The sequence below is a fragment of the Vanessa atalanta genome, chromosome 7, assembly GCF_905147765.1.
Source record: "Vanessa atalanta chromosome 7, ilVanAtal1.2, whole genome shotgun sequence".
NCBI lineage: Eukaryota > Metazoa > Arthropoda > Insecta > Lepidoptera > Nymphalidae > Vanessa > Vanessa atalanta.
In genome coordinates, this window is record NC_061877.1 from 8,657,390 (window position 1) to 8,678,162 (window position 20,773).

A 20,773-nucleotide genomic window follows, 5' to 3' on the forward strand; every position below is an offset into this window, starting at 1 on the left:
GCTTTCCCATAACATCGATAAAATTTTATAGAGCGGAAAGTCATAAACGCCTCGTATTACAAGCAATTTCCTGTCCAATGTAATGTCTGAATGCCAAACGATACCAGAAATCAATATTACTTTTGCAAGTATGAAGACAAAACCTAATATATGCTGTTGGCATGGCGATCGTTGATATTAGCATAAGCGTAATGTCAAAATTTAACTAACGCACGCATTTGATTGAGAATACAATTAACTGATTCTGCGCAGCTATAAAATAGTTTAATTTTAATTCACTGTAAGGCCAACAAAGACTACTGGTAACGACTATAAGTGGGAATAATCGAATATAATTTTAATCTAGTTTATTACGAATGGCAATGTAAAAATTCATAAGCTCAAATATACGATTTTTTTTAATGATTTTTCATATTCATATTATGTATTTTCTTATGGATCGACTCAATTATTTTCTTTCCGGGACTGTGTAATGAAGCATAACATTCATCTGCACAAAATTAAACTCATACTTTCAATATGTTCATCAAAGAGAGCAACTTAATTACGACGACGACGTAGCGCTTAGGTAACTCTAAGAAATCTAATTTAAGTCAATCATAAGGTTTTCTAATATTCATGACATCTTAACACAACTATAACGTATATATCTATAACGAAGTTACAAAACCAAAAATAGATGTTTTTCAAAATAATAATGAGCACCATTATTTTCATATTTTAAAATGTGATTGGTATTAACTCACTTGCGAAAGATAGGCTTAATAAAATATCTTACCCATTTTAAGATTTTCTAACTCTTTTACCGGAACATCCTGAAACAGAAAACATGGCGATCAAGTGTATGTCGAGCTACGTATGTAGATGGGCTACGAAAGTTTCGTAGCTCTACCAAATGTAAATGTAAAGACAATGTCCTTTTTACCAGAACGCATTACCCTAAAATATATATTTTTATATTTTAAAATCTAACTGTTAGATGGTTCTACTGTAAAAATATATATATATATATATATATATATGTATAAGATATTAATTTTAGAAACACATGTATATGGACTAAAAAGCAATGGCTGCATCATAACTTGCAACAATATTTTTCTCTTTCCCTTTATCAAATTAGCGAAGATACCTTTAAAATAGTTTACAAAATGCAAATAGTCGCATTTTCATTTTGCAAATTGCAAAATACTCAAGAACCCTAAATTTCAATATATACAGAGAATGGAACATTAAAATAAAACGAAAGATCTTGTTTAATTTAAATATAATTCCAAATAAACAAAACTAAGAAAAATCATTTTAACTGTGAAAGTATAATTTCCGGAACATGATTACATTTCTAGCTTTCCTCGTTTAATCATATAACGAGTAAAATATCATTTCAAGGTTATAATAACATGTACTAGCGATAAATTAACCCAAAAGGATTTGTAATATGCTCATTTTTTAAGTATTATTATGAGCCTACGTTATTTAAACGCCGAGATGTCCCAGTGATACGCGTACATCTTAAGCGATGATTGTTGGTTCAAATTCAGGCAAGAACCACTGAATTTTCATGTGCTTAATTTGGGTTTATAATCCATCTCGTGCTGCAAGTGTCTAATCTCAACGAAATTCTGCCACATGTGAATCCACCAACCCGCATTTGAGTAGCGTGGTGGAATATGGTCCTAAACTTCCCCTCAAAGGCCTTAGCCCACTAGTAGGAAATTTACAGGTTGTACATGTTGTTGTTGTTATTTAAGCGCGTGTGTAATTATATCATATAAAATAAACTACAGCGGTGGTACAAAAAATATGACCGCTCTTGGACAAAATTGATTTATCGTAGGCTTAATAAAGCTAGCACGTCAATCCACTAATTGATTATAATCGATAGATTGCTAAGAGTAGTTTAACACTTCGTAATTTATTGAACAGAAAAGGCAACTCAATTAGTAATTAGCCAAAATATTATATTTTCTTTCGAGCAAACTCTGCGAGTAATTAATTGAAAAGTTCAGATTCGGGCAATCACCTCTGCTGATAAACTAATGATAGATGTAAATACATAAATATGTAGTAGATGGTAATTAATTCGCTGATTTGAAAATAAGGTTCATATTATATTTACGAAGACTAGATAATTATTAATATCTAACCTTGTAAATGTAGATAAATAATAATGATTCCATTATCTAACATTTCACAAATAAAATTAAAAACGTACTAAAACTTGTTTATTATTTCAACGCTAAAAATAAAAATGTGTGAGCGAAAATAAAAGTGTAGGCGGTAAGAGCGTGACTTCGAAGTAATAAATCTTATTTGCATACTTTAAGCCACAAACCTCACGCCTGGAATATTAAGAAACCTTAAAATAACTGAATCATTTTAATATTATGGTAGTCACTAAAGTGTATTTTTCTATCAAAACATACATTATAGCCTCACAAAATATTTACAATTGTATACAATACTGTAAATGTTTATTAAAATTATTACGTAAAAGCTTCTGTAAAAGCGACTTCTTTGAAAGTTTCCTACTTGACCTTGAGAGTTATGAGTGACGTTTCATGGGATAACTTTCTTAAAGAACAAAGGTAAGAAATTCAATGGAGGTTGACATGCTGTGCTAATAACAACAAGACAATTACGTAATGTTGTTCCTACCATTAAAGTAGACTTATGAAAATTGTAAAAACGCTTACAAAGGTAGGTTAATATTTGATGTGGAACATCTATTGGCGCGCCTTTTCAAACAGAATCTCTCAAGTAGGATGCTCTCTAATGGCCTCCTGTCCGCCGCTCTTTATGCGTGGATGGCGCATACGTTATACGCTTCGTTTATTACAATAATATATTCATTTATTGAAGGAAACTGTATGATTTTATTATTTATTGGTTTATGTCTAATTAAAATTCAGTGATACTTAATTTCAATGTTTTACATAGAACCGGCAAAATGTTTGTTAAATACTTGACGCTCTAAGCATTCGACGTCCGTTACCAACATACCCATCGGTCACTGGTCGTAATACGGAAAACCACTTTAGGTAAAGCACTGCACTAAATATGATTCGTATAGTTTTTTATTACATTAACTTATGTATATTAGGAAATACAATGTAAGCCAAAAAAACCCTTTTAGTACTCCCTACTCCGTCAGATATCATTGATTCTGAATTTTAAGTTAAGTATCAGTTTGTCTGTTCCTTTCAAAAGGAGGTGACAAGTGAGGTGAGGTGAGGTGAAAAGGAGGTGGTTTTTTTTTTAAGATGGTTATCAGGGATGATTACCATCTTAAAAAAAAACATTTTACAATTGAACTGAAGATCCAAAGCTTGTATGTAATATAAATATATAAAGTAATGTATATAATATAAATAATAATGTAAAAATACTGTGATGCCAAAATATTTTCGTTTCGTTAATGTCCGTCTTACACCCACGCTGCGTATATAAAGGTTCAATAAATGCCGAACTCATTTTATGTATTTATTATAACTCCCTAACGCTCACTCCGTTTATATAAATATTCGATCTATATCAGAGATTATAAACTAAACCAGAGATCCAGTTGTATAAAGAGAACTTGAAGTGTTTCATAAAACTTATAATGATTTTATACTTACAGATTTCACTTCTCCAGTATCTTGTTCTGAAACAAACAACATTTAAATAAGTTAGTATAAAAGTAAATAAATGTTGTTTTTATATTGTGTTTAAATATAACATTTAAATGGTTAATTTAATCTGTAAATATTAAAAGGTAGGCCTGTAAATTTGCTACGCCTGACCTAAGGTCTCTTCTCCATGCTGACCCAACGCGGTTTGTTTGATATATGACATATGCGAATGATTTCTATGGTAATCAACAGATAGTTTTCTCTCACTCTTGTTCTCATTGGCCCAGAACGAGATAAATTATGATTACAAATTGAGCACATGAAAATTCAGATGTGCTTACAGGTATGCACGTACAAAAATTGGTTAAGATTCACATGTTCAAATAGAAATTCAAAGTTATTTTTCAATACAATTATTTTAACAACTACTTATGTCACATACACAATATGTATACTTCAAAGGTTAAACTATATCGTGGACACTGATCGTTATTCAATTCAATGTAAATATACATTTGAAATAAAAAAATATAAAAAGCCTGACGTGATATTAATAATATATTTACTAAAATATTTCAATGAATCGAATCTGAATTTATACATAAATATTATTAAGTATATTCAATAAAATTAATGGAGAAACGTGCTAAACTTCCAACCACTAACCCAAATGGAATTTATATTTAGGTCAACTACGCATGACATACATACATCATTGATAGTCGAAGTTTGACACACAAATATTATGTTAACACATATCCCCACAATTTTCCAAGAAACAGGAGTGTTACTTTTCCATCTAATATTTTGGCAAATATTTTTTAATTTTACTAAATCTATAATATAGTAATCGCATTATTAATCATGTAACAAACAAAATATTCTAAAGAAAAATTGTCTCATAATTTTAATTAAAAATTAAGTGTTTCTTTTATATTTAAATTGGAAAGTAATATTACATTCTTATTATACCGACTCTTTCAGTTCGTTTTAGTACTCAAGTAAAGTTTATCGTGTGTATATAAAGTACTGAGATCAAGGTCACACTTATAATAATTTCTAACAAGAAACTCTAAGAACTCCCGTAGGAATAACACGTTCTGGATATAAGTGTATTTCTCTAGCCAATAAGCGCCGTCTTTGTGATGACAATTATTTCTCAGGATTAACATAACAAGTTTACGTACGGCTCTCAACACACTCCGTTTATTAAACTACACACTTTATAGTGACACACTTAGAATAGTATTCGTTCTAATTATGGTATTTTTACCGACCATTCTATAACCTCATTAAAATTTGTTTAAAAAAAATTCTTTCAATAGTTTGAATAACACAACCTAAACAAAAAAATATATGGTATGCTCTGCTGCTTTCATGGACTAAATTCATAATAAACTGATGTCGTATCTACATCATGAGAAATGTAATCAAATTTATTTCTTTATTGTCATTTTGTTTTGTATACATTTGAACACAAAATAAAAAATAGAAAAAATAAAAAAAGTTGTTTATAGCATCGCAATTTTTTTTATATTGTAAAACCGTTTCAAAAGTGATACACTATAGTTGAAAAAATTACTTGTAAATAAAAAACATCCATACATTCGAACAGCATAAATCTTATGCTGACCAATGTCCGACAACCCTAACCAATGATTTTCAATCTCCGTCGGCAAACACTTTCTAAATCCGGAGAAGCAATATTACCCTTCAGGCATAATGAATTTCTCAGAAGTTGACATAGCTTTACAAAAATACCTCGTCTTTTAAGCCCACAGATAAGGAATGTAGATTGTTCAACGTTCAAAACACTTAAGATTTTCGTAATCAATGTACGATTCCTGCCAATTCTTAATAAACGTGTAACGTAATATATACTTATACATGTGTAAATAAGAAACATTTCTATTTACTTTTAGAAAATAATGGAAAATGTAATGTTCTTTAGGGAATTTTGTCCAAAATTCGTTACCGCAAGACTGCGTCTTGTGATGTTTTCTTTATCTCGGTATCATGTCGAGATATTGTATATTATACATATAAAAAGTAATGACTTGAGAATGCTTGAATATTTAACAAGAATATTAAAAAGAAAATATTATCTAAAAAATGCTATATAGCATTTAACTATATCTATTTATCTTTAATTTAATTTAATTTATGTTTATAATTCGTTTAAATTCTCTTACTCGACGGTGAAGAATAACATCGTGAGGAAACCTCCAAGAAACCTCAGGAGGAAAATGTGTAGCCTCCAACCCGCAATGGAGCAGCGTAGTGGAATATACTGCAAACTTTCTCCTCAAAAGAAAAGGAGGTCCAGCGATGGGAAATTTACAGGCTGTTACTGGTATTATTAACACTATTAACTTGCTTGTCTTTTTTAACAATAGAGTTATTTGGCATAGACTTACATAGAGTTCTGATGTAATATCAAATACAATAAATAGTAAAAGTATATAAGATTGAGACAACGGCATTTTTACGACTTTTGAATGATTTTAAATATCCCTAATAGAATCTAAAATTGCTATAACACGTTTTATTTTGCTACAATGTTATAATCGTTTTAAAGTTTTCTCAGTTCCGTGTCTGAGACAATGACAATGATTAACGTAGTTATATGCAACTTAGAAGCAGAACTCGAGTGTGCTCATTCCAAAGTGAAGGATTTCCGTTCGTCGAGTGCCTTTGTATTGCAGCGGTCGATATGCTACGAGCTTTATCACCCATTGTGAGATAGTTTGATGCTTGAAACTCTTACCAGAAAGTACTTTTGAAACTGCTTACTTGGCAAATAAACGCACTAATTTTTGTCAAGCAAATGACGGTCTTCTAGTATATATGTTGTTACAGCTCTATGGTGTAAAAAAAAGCGACTTATTAGCCTTTTTCTTTTTTGTACATTTATTTTCCGAATCTTTACAATTTTGTCATAAGCATATCTGTTGTATCTTTCAGGTTGTAAGTCACAGAGGCCTGGCTATCACTGAAACTATACGATATGAATGTTCATTATATTTTGACACCCTATTGTAATATAAATTAATAAATAAAAAAACAAATAAACATGTTATGCAGTAAATCTTCAATTCAATTAAAACTTTAATGAAAGGTATGTTGAGTAAGCGTTGTCACGTTGTTCGCCGCTTGCCCCGTGCCGGACTGAGGCAATACTGCTTGTTATTATTATATGACAAAACTTTGTCTCTGCTCTGTGATAACAATGACTGAAAACTTCAGTGCCGCTTAATACAGAATACGATATACATATAAGAAATATGATTAAAACAGTTATATTATAAAGAGCGTCTCATAATAAAGACAAAGTGAAACTTTATTCTTCAAGAATTGCTTTGTCTTATTCTGAGCTTGTAAAATAATTAGTTTTTATTATAATGTATGAATGTTGTCTGATTAAAGTCGTATATTAATTTACAATAAAATGTGAACATTAATTATTGGCGAATATTAATTTAAAATAAACTATATGCCCTCGTATTGAAATTTACTGCATTTCATACATTTCTGTAGCCATAAGGCATTAAAAAACTGGTAACTTGTGTATATTATACAGTTACACCATGTGGTATCTGTTAAATATGAATTAAGTTAACATTTGGTATCTAAAGATTAGCGAAATAAAATACATGCCTTGAAGTAGAGTTTATCAGTTTTCTCTTATGTCACAAAATCGTAGAACTACTTGTAGAAGAAGAATATTTATCTGATGTTACAATTTACATGATTTCCTATCAAAATCATACTTATATGAATTATATAAATACATCATTACATACATATGATATTGAAGTATTAGGTGTGAGGTTACGTGAAAGGCGTCGATAGATATCATCGAACTCTTACGGGTCGCAGCCTCGTGAACCTGCTTAGTGAATTCTGTCCTCTGTACGGTTATATTGTAATTGCAAAATATGTATTGTTAAGCAGTGTAATGTCAGATACAAGAGACATGATCTCTAAGTTCCCAAGGTTAGTGGCGCATTGGTGATTAATTAATAATTCTAACAGCAACAAAGCGTCTATAGGTGGTGACCACATGCCATCAGGTGGCAGAATTTTCGGACCATCTATCTACTAAAAATATTTAAAAAAAACGTGTCGCGGGTGACGCAAGATTACCATTATACACCAATGATCCTCCAGTATTTAATCAATCGCTGAGGAATAACGGCAACATCACTGTCGATGAAGACCTTGCCGAGATGATTATTGTTTATTACGACTCCTAGATATTAATTTAATGACTACCATTAAAATTAATTAATAATATTCTTGATAGTATAGTACATATCTACAAAATTATTAAACTTTCGTAATAATGTTTAGGTATTTTGAAAGGATAAAAGTTTTTTGCTACTAGCAAAACTAAACTAAAAATAAGAAGCACACGAGAACTTTATTCTTTTATACTAAAAAGTGTTAAATTGAACAAAAATACAAAACAACCTAATATTTAAATAATTTTATATACTAGCTCACTTATAAGCCATTTGTTCTAAGATTTTTCCGCACGGTTTAATTAAATCCAGTTCGTTTCCAGCGCAAATATTTCACTTCAAACGAACAACTAATATATAAGACGGAGGCAAGACGAGGGTCACAATTTATTTTCTATAAAATTTCACGTTTTTTACAAGCGGCATGTCCACGACAATAAGCAATTGAACACGACCAACTGCGTTGATCTATTTTACGAGACACGAATTTAAAAAGGTCCTTAATGTGTAGATTGTATTTCATTTGTTAGTAACTAAGCGCCTTTTATTAAATAAGATAATTATAGTAAAGTCCTTTTTTTTCAATTTGTTGCAAGTTAACTTAAAAACCTTAAAGAGGAAATAGTAGGCATTCAAATAGTTCATATTTTTTTTTACATTTAAAAGATAATTAACATAATTATTAATGTATAAGTTACGAGTATCGTGAAGACCAAGTTCTGGTTGTGGATATGACGTCTCATTGACATAAAACACAATAGAATCGAGCACAGTTAGGGTCACGTTTATATTCGTTGCCGCCAACGCGCCCGCCAGACACGTAACATGAACGTAATTGTCTGCTCGTTTCCAGTGAAACTATAAAGTTAAAAGAATAACGTTAATTACAAGCAGTTACACAAAGGAATTTCGTAATACTTTACTTTACTATATCACATAGCTACAGTCATTGTTTTAATTTTAAGTATTTAATTATGATGATGAAATACAAAAAATATATATTTGTATGTATGTGTACTGCTTTGGACGATTTGGTTAGATGAAAAAAAAAAGAATGGTCCTTAAAAAATCAGTAATCCGCATAACCTATTCCTTTTGCGCCTTACATTACCCAACAAAGATATCTTTCAAATGTATTTTAGTTTAAGCTTTGTACTGATAATAATCTCAAGTCAGGATAGTATCTGCCTGTAATATATAAACATAATGTATCTTTAATTGTAATAAGTTTATTTAATTAATACTTACGTTCAGCGGATAAACCCACGTGAGCAGAGAGTATAATTGTCTTAAGTTTAGGTAATAAATGGTATTGTACAAATACTATGACTTGAAATTGATTTTTTAATGTGATCTATTTCAGCGCTCCCTGCGAAAACATTTCTGGCAATGACACGTTATCATGGAAATGACAAGAAGAGTCTCTTTATTTTCAAGGTCTTTAAATGTTATCGAAGCTCTATTTAATTATCGTTTATTGTATTTCCAAAATTATTGTTTTCATATTTTTGGTTTAACATTAAAAATATATAAATTTAGCTTATTTTTGAAACAATGTTATTCTTTATAGCAAAATCACCATTCATATTTGTAAATCGTAACTAGCTACAAGCTCATTATGAATTTTCAGGTGTTTACTAGTGTTAATTAAACTAAAACCTTCTCCGCGTTCTATTTGTATTCTAGCCTAATCTAACATAAATAATAGAATAGAGGAGGCGCTCTATTTAATTTATTATAACAATGTGTAAGAGTTGATTATGAATATGCGAACATGTGGAAATAAATAAACCTCTAATATTATGTATATTATTGTAAAAACATGTTTTATACTACTCTAACGCGCTGTCATCTATTACTACCTAATATCAATGATTGTTTAAAATATGTAGTAAACAAATACGGTTAATGACTCGTGCCGAATATTGTTTGTTGATAATGCCAGAAACTTCCACGAAAATGTCAACAACTGCGCAAAGTTTCGACGGATGTATTATTTGGTTGGTCGGTTTATATATACGAGTACATATTACATAACACGCGGATATTTTGGGTATTTTTTTTATTTTTATTTAAAAGGTACGCGGCAAACACGCCACCTGATGTTAAATGGTCACCACCGCCTATAGACATTGGCGTTGTCACCAATGCGCCACCACCCTTGGGAACTAAGATGTTATGTCCCTTGTGCCTGCAGTTACACTACCTCACTCACCCTTTCAACCTGAATAGAACAATACTTGATACCTTTAGTATTTGCATTAGCAGCCTGTAAATTTCCCACTGCTGGGCTAAAGGCCTCCTCTCCCTTTGAGGAGAAGGTTTGGAGAATATTCCACCACGCTGCTCTAATGCGGGTTGGTGGAATACACATGTGGCGGAATTTCGTTGAAATTAGACACATGCAGGTTTCCTCGCGATGTTTTCCTCCACCGCCGAGCACGAGATGAATTATAAACACAAATTAAGCACATGAAAATTCAGTGGTGCCTGCCTGGGATTGAACCCGAAATCATCGGTTAAGATGCACACGTTCTAACCACTGGGCCATCTCGGCTTATGTATTTATTTTAATTTACCAAATTTAATCTTAACGGTATATATAGTTTATCAATCGTTGGTTGGAAATCTATTTGCATTCATTTAATCCACGTATAATAACTACTATATATTTTAAACTAAGTTTTTACTATCACACTACATTATTGTTTTAGAAACTCAAGTGAACCGAAATTTTGTCTATATTAAATTCAACCGCTCTGAAACCAAACGTTTCCATTCGAACGAGTAGAATGAGAGACATATTTGTTTAAAATTATTGTACCTACGACGTAGTAATGAACATTATTATATATTTTGTATAATGTCAGCACTGTCTCCAATGAAATTGAAAGATAAAATGCATAGAATTTTTTAATAACTTTTTTAATAGTGAGTTAGTATTGTTTTATTTTAACAAAAACATAGTATACATATTTGATTAGAAACATATATTAAAAATTGTAATGTTAAAGCAAGATATTTATACAAATTTAATTTAACGAAGAGTATGTGCGGGCCTTTTCTAGGTTACAAATTAACTTTACACCAATAATCTCATTAAGAAATTAATCTTTGTGTTTCTGTGAAAACGGAACCGCATATTTTTAATATTACGTCTAACATTATTTTTTATTTCTTTTCAAACTCTTATACATTTAATGTGAAATACATTGCAAACATTACCGACAGCATAAAACTTTATAACACTCCAGCAATAGCGTTTAAATGGAAACTTTCAAATTATACCGAAGTAATAAAAACACGGTTGAATACATTTTATTATCTTAAAATTCTTGAAATTACTAATTAAATTTATCCCATTTAACATTGTACAGTTCATTATAAAAACATTAAATTTAATACTTAATTGTATTCGCTTAACTTCTCATCGTTCCATCATATCTTAAGTTTTAGCAATTACAAAATATGGAATTGTAAATTTATTTGAAAAGAAATTAGAACTCTTTCTGTCTACTGGACGACAAAGCATTCATTAGCCTCCTCTCTACTAGAAGGTTATTAGAGCGTAACCGAAAAGGGACTACTACCAACTAAACAAAAATGTAAATAGCAATTTTAATTATAGAACAGTCACAACAAACTCTAACACAACAACAACTACCTCTTATTCTGGATTAAGGTATTCATATAATTTTAATTACCTCATAATATTTATATTACAATAACAAATTCAAATTGGTTAAATGATATATGTTTACGATAAAATATTTCTCGATTTTTCGAATACTGTGGACTGTTTAGATCAACAGTTTCAACTTATACGGAAAGAAGAGTGGTGATCTGGTGGTAGGATGTTAATCATCCGCCTGGCTTGTTACCACCGTACGCATGGTGAAACACTCGTGAAGTGGCTGCTTGCAGCCGCGTTTCGAGATCAGCCGGCGTACAGCCAGTGCCCGAGCGCGCATTGTCGCGATAAGTGTTGGTCCGGTGGATGTTGCTGTTGAACCAATGCTGGAGGAAAGTATATTGACCCGCCGGTCAGGGAGACCCGTAGAAACGGTTGTTCCGCTGGCCGCCCGTGGCAGAGTACAGGGGCCCAAGCGTTCCTAACCAGCTCGCGAGGCTGCCCCACCAGGCCACGCATAATCCCGGTGTGGACCGTCGTGCCGGTTGGTGACCGGACGGTGGGGTCCCGGCGGCCACTACCGGGAGGGTTCGGGGGCCCTTCCGCCCGGCGGGTCAGTTTATTTTCTCTTCTGGCAACTTATTGGGGAAACACAGCTCCACACTTTGACCGTCCTTATCGTGGCAACGCATCGCTCGCTTCACGTCTCTTCCTCTTTTTTCCCCCTATCCATGACAGTGCATAAAAGAAATGACGGTCGTACAGCGGTGCACACCCCCACCATTCCCACGCTGTTTGAGGTTGAGTTCGTTAACATCCGTGGACTCCACGCTAACCTCAATGCTGTCCACCACCATCTCGAGACAGCACGGCCAGCAATGTTGTTTCTGACGGAGACTCAAATACTCCGTCCTGTCGATACCAGCTACCTTAATTATCCCGGCTACATGCTTGAAGAATCCTTCAAAGCGAAAGCCGGAGTATGCTTGTTCGTCAGGACGGATGTTTGTTGTCACCGTCTGCGCTGCTTGGAGGACCCTTCCTTCTCCCTGTTAGTGGTACGTGTGGACTTGGTTCGTCAGAGTCGGGTCTACGTGTGCCTCTACAGATCCCACAATGGTGACTTGGAGACAAGCCGACTATTTGACCATCTTAGTCGGGTGGCAGATGCTGCGCAAGAGCAGTTTCCTAACGCGGAACTGGTGTTTTTGGGGGACTTTAACGCTCACCATGAATCATGGTTGAAGTCCTCCAAAACTGACCATGCGGGAAGGACTGCCCATGCTTTCGCTCTCACGCATGACTTGACCCAGTTGGTTGATCAGCCCACCAGGATCCCAGACATTGACGGGCAAGCGCCTTCCCTACTGGACCTTCTGCTGACTAGCCACCCGGTGGAATATCAGGTTGAGGTTCGGGCTCCACTTGGTTCTTCGGATCACTGCCTGATATCTACCAAAGTGCCACAGGCCAAGCTGCCGCCACCAACGGTAAGCAAACGTCGCATTTGGCACTATAAGTCGGCAGATTGGGACGGTTTGCGCGATTACTATGCGTCAGTCCCTTGGAAGGAGCGTTGCTTCAGTGAGAATGACCCGACAGCTAGCGCCGCTGCTATTGCTGGTGAGATCCTGTTGGGGATGGAATACTACATTCCTAACTCAGACCTCGCCAGTAAGGGTACGCGTAACCGTTGGTTCACTCGCGAATGTGCCGATGCTGTGTCTTCTAAGCAGGCGGCTTATCGCGCGTGGATCAATGGCTGCGTTAGTGGGGCATCTAACATTGACTCACTGAAAGCAACCTACAATAAAACTTCCAAGTCTTGTAGGAAGGCATACACAAGAGCGGATGCACAGCGCATTGCGCGGTTTGGCCATGACCTTATTTCACAACCTAGAGGCTCCCGTAGCTTCTGGCGTCTGACCAAATCTGTGCAAAGCAATTTCTGTCAACCTTCGCTGCCACCGCTCAGGTATCCGGACGGATCGCTAGCTCACAGTCCGCAGGAGAAAGCTGATCTTCTGGCAAAACTCTTTGCGGATAATTCCGTAATCAATGATTGTAGTGCGCTGCCACCAACAATTCCTTCATGTGGCTACACGATGCCTGACATCAAAATCAGGCAACGTGATGTACGTGCAGAGCTACAATCACTTGATGTGCGGAAAGCTAGCGGTCCCGATGGAATACCAGCCATAGTGCTGATGAAGTGTGCAGCGGAGCTGTCTCCTGTGTTAACGCGCCTGTTCCAGCTGTCTCTTTCTACAGGATGTGTGCCGGATTCTTGGAGAGAAGCTAATGTGCAAGCGGTTCCCAAAAAAGGGGATCGATCTGACCCGGCAAATTATCGGCCAATAGCTATCACTTCAGTTCTTTGTAAGGTGATGGAACGGATCTTAAACAACCAACTGATCCATTACCTAGAAGATCATTGTCTAATTAATGATCGTCAGTACGGGTTTCGACCAAAACGGTCCACAGGTGATCTTCTAGCGTACGTAACACACCTCTGGGGTGAAGCTATCGATAAGCGTGGAGAGTCGTTGGCCGTCAGCCTCGATATCTCCAAGGCTTTCGACAGAGTCTGGCACAGAAGTCTTCTCTCCAAGCTGCCGGCATACGGTCTGCCGGTTCAGCTCTGCACCTGGATTGCTAGCTTCCTACACAAGCGCAGCCTTCGCGTTCTAGTTGATGGTTGCGCTTCAAAATCCCATGTAGTGAATGCTGGAGTCCCCCAGGGGTCTGTGATATCCCCCACGCTCTTTCTTCTGCATATCAATGATATGCTCTCTCTTGGGAACATACATTGCTATGCAGATGACAGTACGGTGCACGGGGGATACCACGGACGCGCAGCGGCTGGACGGGCGGAAACTGAGGAGAGACGGAGGGATCTTGTTGTTGAGCTCGATAGGACGTTAGGACTCATCGCCAAATGGGGCTCTGACAATCTTGTTGAGTTTAACGCCAAGAAAACTCAGGTGTGCGCTCTCACAGCGAAAAAGTCACCATTTTCCCCTCCTCCTTCCCTCTGTGGCACCACGCTGGAGATACATAGCAAAGTCGCCATACTGGGAATCGACGTTCGGTGCGACCTCAATCCAAAGGATCACATCGAGGCTGTTATAAAAACAGCCTCACGTAAACTCGGAGTCCTGAACAAGGTGCGGCGTTTTTTCACGCCTGCTCAACTGCTCCTGCTGTATAAAACACAGGTACGGTCCTGCGTTGAATATTGCTCGCACCTCTGGGATGGCTCCGCTAAGTACCTACTGGAGGCCTTGGATCGGTTGCAGCGACGTGCGGTTCGCATTATTGGCGATGTAAAGGTCACCAACACCCTCGAGCCTTTACAATTGCGTCGAGAGATAGCGGCACTCAGCGCTTTCTATCGAATGTGTCACGGCGAGTGCTCAGAGGAACTATTCTCCCTTATTCCTGCTTCCCCTTTCCTTCACAAGTCCACGCGTGCTGGTTCTCGATGTCACCGCCTAACTGTGACATCAATTCCATCGCGTACAAAGAAATTTGGCAACTCTTTTCTTTGTCGCACTTCCAAAACATGGAATTCTTTACCAGCGCACGTATTCCCCTCCTCTTATGACCTGGGTTCCTTCAAGCGAGGCGTGAAGAGGCATCTTGCGGGCCGGCAAGGCGGGGGCGGCTAGAGCAGATCACCTTTCCCAACTGCACTAGCCGTCGTCGCGTTTGGACTCTACTACCACTTACCATCAGGTGGAGCAGAGTCATTTGCCCTCCCGGACAATAAAAAAAAAAAAAAAAAAAAAAAAAAAAAAAGGCCTCGTATTCCCTCGTATTAAATTCTTATAAACAATATTTCTCGGAATTATAACGCTAATGTTTCAGAATTTGATTACATTAAACCTAACAAAAATAAAATATTTAATAAACAAATAATTTATTGTTGTCTTAGATTTTCGCGATTATTACACATTGAAACTTCGTGACCACGAACACTGCAAAGTGCTCGAAACGTCGGGATGTTAAAATAAAATAATTAATATACGCGATTAAATCCGTTAAAAACTAGTTTTGTTTCAAATAAGTTATTGTTACTATTTCATAATTATATTAGAAAATAATGATCAATATTTTAATAGCAATAAATTGCAAGTATGTGGCTAATCAACGCTTGTATTCTTCCTTATAAGACCTGCATTATTTATCGTACATACGTCAATGTCCGATAAATAATGCAGAACAACTAGAATATGAAATTGATTTATTAAAAGACCGGGTAGGAGCGATAATACGAATTGATTACTTCTGTTTGGTAAAAACATATTGTAAACGGATCTAACATTTCTTGTAATGTTATAGTTACTGGTGAATATAAACTGCAGTTAAAACATAGAATTTGGTTTCGTTTGTTTTTAGTTTTAAAATTATTTACTAAAAGTCAAATAATAAAATGAAATATTATTTAGTCTTCTGTTAAACAAAAATTTTGTATATTTTATATTTTGAATTTACTTGGTGGCAGGGCTTTGTGCAAGCCCGTCTGGGTAGATACCACCCACTCATCAGATATTCTACCGCTAAACAGCAGTACTCAGTGTTGTTGTGTTCCAGTTTGACGGTCGAGTGAGTCAGTATAACTACATGCACAAGGGACGTAACATCTTGGTTTCTAACGTTGGTGGCGTATTGGTGATGCAAGGAATGGTTAATATTTCTTACAACGTCTTTAGTCAAAAGCGGTAGTGACCACTTACCATCGAGTGGTCCATTGACATTTGTTTATAATTTGAACACATTTTTATGTATACTTATTTCCTTCAAAATTATACATGATAATACTTGTGACCAACGTTTTTTGCCTAATCTCTAGCTGAAGAGAAATTAATTATTAAAAAATAAAGTTATGTTATAATGAAATGAAGTCAATTATTGACTTCGAACGTTAAAAATCGTTGGCTGTTGTTACCCCCAACGCTAGTATTGGCTTTATATCAATACCATCACTACCACACGAAGCATATCTTTTATATTGTTAGCCAACTCAGGCATGCATAGTATTTTAACTTTCATTAATACTTGTCGATGTTAAAAAACCTATTTTAATATTAAGTGCTACGAACGTAGAGACGTGCTACGTTTGTTACGATAAAGTTCTTAGTACTAAACTTAGTTTAGCGAATATATGTAGAAATCGTACCTAATAAAAAATCTATAATACTATATATATATAAATAAATATAAGTAACATATTTTAGTCAGAATATATATAATTCTATACGGATGAATAATATTTGTGTTTTTTTGATGTCACATCAAAAAAGTAATAAGCCTACACAGTAGCATTTTAAAACGTACGCACGTTTTCGGTTGTTTTGTTTCTGTTAACAACAGTTAATACGTAATGTTATTATATAAAAAGCAGCGCTTCGCAGTTTTATCAACGAGTATGCTCCACGACACAATCGACTTACTACATTCCAAATTATTTTCATCGTACAATTGTTCGAACGCGTTTTAGTAACAATATTTTTAACGTTTTACTTTTCCCTTTTAAATTTTTATATGATGCGGTTTTATACCAACGGTCATAAACCTCTTGAATATTTTACAATACGCTGTTAAATATATCTCACCCTTATAATATTTTACTAGAATATACAGAGATATGAGGCATGTTTTATATAAGCTCAGTGAGGTGTGACCAGTCACTGAATCGTTAAGCCTTTGATCTAAGTCCACGTGGGTGGTTGAATATATTAAGAGTTAACACAACCCGTCAACGTACCGTATGTTAAGTATATTTACGAGCACAATGTCTAATTTTATATTAGGGTTTCTGTTGGATAATATATAAAAAAATATGAACAAGGATAAGATATAATCGAAATAATTTTGACCTAAATTTCCACAAAAAACGGAAACCGATGTAAAACTAATGTTACAAAAAAAAAATGGACTCTATTTTAAAATTAGTTTAGTATGTAAATATAATTTTGTAAACCATTACTATCAACGACAATCAATTATAGAAATATTACAAAATAAAACGTGTTATTTTTGCGAATTACAGGTTTTTGTTGAAAATTGAAACGGTATTAAATAGTGAATGAACGACACAACAAAACCTTTAGTTACACTAGCTAACTCATCCTTTACATTGCGAAATCACAATACTAGTATTGCTATGTAAAGCGGCGGAATATGTAGTGGTTCCTTCCCAGACGACCTTACACAAAGTCAGTTTTATTTAATGAAACCTTTTAGTAATGATTTACTCAGTAATCCTTATTTAAAACCGTATTAAAGGTTTTATTGGGACAAAAAATTGTTTCTTTTTATAATATTAAATTTTCCGGTATTAAAGATTAAACGAATCTCTGAGCGTCTTGTTGACCTAAAACGAGACAGGTCATACGTAACTAAACTAACATTTTATTTACTCTTATTTATGAAACGTGTGAAAAATTATTTTTTATTGAAAGCAAATTATTTTGTATGTTTATTTAATAAATAATTTATTGGAACGTAACTTCTGACAGTAAAATATTGATTCCAGACTGAGCTTTGTATAAATAAAATAATAAAACAATTGAATAAATAGACTACTTTTACATCAAGACATCGTTATTTTGAAAGTAACAAGATCTCATATCTTGTTACTTTCAAAATAATATAAGGTCGTTCGTTCTTGTTTAATATTAGCTATTAGATTGACTTACGGCCTCACTGATGAAGGGGGATAACGAGGTTTTAGAAGCGTAGGCGTGTATTTTCATTATCTTCCGTTTTTGCACGTGTTTAGCGACTAACAACTCGTGTCTAAAGGTCAAATTTGGAAACGCCCTTCGCAATGTAATTATAACACTAATTAGTAATTACACAATAGCTTCCAGTCTAAAAGTTAACATGGAACTGTAGAATAAAATTGAATAAACACATGCAAATTGTACTTAGCATATCTAAAATAAAAAAATATATATTTTCCATTGCACTTTTTTAAGAAACAATATTAACTCTATCATATATTGATTGTACCTTTTGTATTTATGACAGTATTTTTATATTTGGCTACTAGGATTTTATATAAACGCCAAACGCAATACTAATATTGTTGTGTTCCGGTTTAATGAATGAGTGAGCCAGTGTAAGAAGGGAATATGTATTATGAGGCACAAGGGAATAACGTCTTATCATATATGAACGCTGATACACTGTCAATGTAAAGAATGGTTAATATTTGTTACAGTGTCTATGTCACTGGGCGATGATAACCACTGACTATTACGGGTTTACGGGTTATTTGTCTGTCCGCATTTTTTTTTTTTATAAAATCGGTATTTAATATTAAAAACGTCTTTAAAGCTTAACTCTTAAATAAAACATTTTTTTCATTTACTTCTTAGTGTTTATTTATTAATTTTAATAATATGATTAGCTAAATAAATAATAAATAAGTGAATAGACCTAAATGGCTTGATAAATATTTTTAATATCAGCGTCTACTAATCTACTAATGAAATGATAAAATTCCTCTCTATTACGTACGTTCGGACTGACGTTACAGGGATAAATGAAGACAATAATGTGGTTTTAATATTATGATAATGAATGTTATAATCTTTTCTGAATTGCTAAAATCTTTAAAAATAATTTAATTATACAACATTTTCTAATTGGCGGTGGTTTATTCGAGACTATTCGCCGAGACTTAATCCTACAAAAAGAACACAAAAGCATATTGACGACCATATTGCATAGAATGAATTACAATTTTTTTTTACAACATTTATGTCAGATATATATTTATATATATAGATGATACATTATACAATTATTTATTATGAGGATACACTTTCACACACTTCTGTTTTGTTTTTTAATATTAATATCGTGAAAGTTATAGTCGATACATATGAAAATATTATTTATTTTTATATTAATAATTTATTTGCCCACGTAATCGTACTATCACTTACCTCTTATTATTCATATTCTATCGAGCAACAATACTTCGGATTGTATTGTTACGGTTTATTATAAAGAGTGAATACCAGTGTTATTACAGGTTCAACAGTAATAATAGACTGTGGGTTGGTATTGTCGATGTTTTCTTTTACAAAAATAGTTAACAAGAAGATGAATCCAATTGTAAAGGTTAATTAAAATAAGGGATGTATGAGCAAATAAAAGTTTACCTTTTGTTTTACCTAAAGTAAAATAAAATACTATTATATTTTGTGTTACTTTAATTACGTATTTTAACTAAGTTTATAATTTTAATAATTTATTTATATTACCTTTGTAATAGTTAATATATATATTTTAGTCTGAACTCTAAGCCTTATGCCGAAACCAGGCCGTTATTATTTTCCTATCTAAAAGAGCTCATAATAAATGATCTAAATATTGTGATTATTCCAACTTACTATTAGTATGTAAAAATATTTTTAATACGATAACATCTCGAGTCAGAAGTACTTAATTGCACTCATCTGTCAACAAAAACTTGTCAGAGCGCCGCGACGCAAAATGACTGAAACGTCACCATATGTTGAATAGTGTAATTACTAAATTGAGCGCGGGAGAAGCCGGAGCTAGTCACTAGTTATGTACAATTAAATATATACTTTTTATAAAGTAAGTAGAACTTTTTATTTTCACGAGTAAAATACAATTAAACGTACCAATTTAATTGTTGTTTAGGCTAATATAATATATTTAGTAATTATTTATTTAATATTCAATGATTAATCAATGTAAGTATTAAAATAATTGTCTATCGAGCGAGGACTTGGAGTTTACTCGTAGTGTAAATAAGTGTAAACTAATTTAACTTTATAATTAATTGTCACGGTGTTTGCCTGTGCCAATATATTCGAGACCACTGTTGGTCGAAATGATGCCATAGAGTTAATGAAATATCATTTTGTATTTTTTTTTCTACTTTTTTAGTTTTAGTTCCATTTGTTTTATTATCTTGATTTATAACTCTAAGACTCATTAAACGCTAATGAACCAAAAACAGAAAACCGGTAGATAAACAGGAAAATAGGGAAGGTTTTTTCTTGGCCTATTTATATATGTATATACAATTATTTCGTATATTTTTATGAAGTTATAATATCCATTTGTTAAATATTAATCCTAAACTTACAGGGAAAAAAGGTTACTTTAAAAATAATATTTGTTACTTTATCACTTGACTTTACCAATAGCCTCAATACATGATAATACGCTTAAAATAGTAACTAAACCATATACTATTATGGTAAACATTAAGATTTATAAATTTTAGGCAA

The 20,773-nt window shown here is 33.7% G+C and overlaps 1 protein-coding gene across 1 annotated transcript in view; it reads right to left on the reverse strand.

Moving 5' to 3' along the window:
• LOC125065230 overlaps positions 1 to 20,773 on the reverse strand; it is a 44,521-nt gene that overhangs the window by 14,285 nt on the left and 9,463 nt on the right. Inside the window, exons 3-4 of the mRNA XM_047672737.1 lie at positions 3,621 to 3,646; positions 779 to 815 (exon numbers count right to left, since the gene is read on the reverse strand). Of these exons, the coding sequence (XP_047528693.1) occupies positions 779 to 815; positions 3,621 to 3,646 (63 nt within the window). The remainder of the gene's footprint in view (positions 1 to 778; positions 816 to 3,620; positions 3,647 to 20,773) is intronic.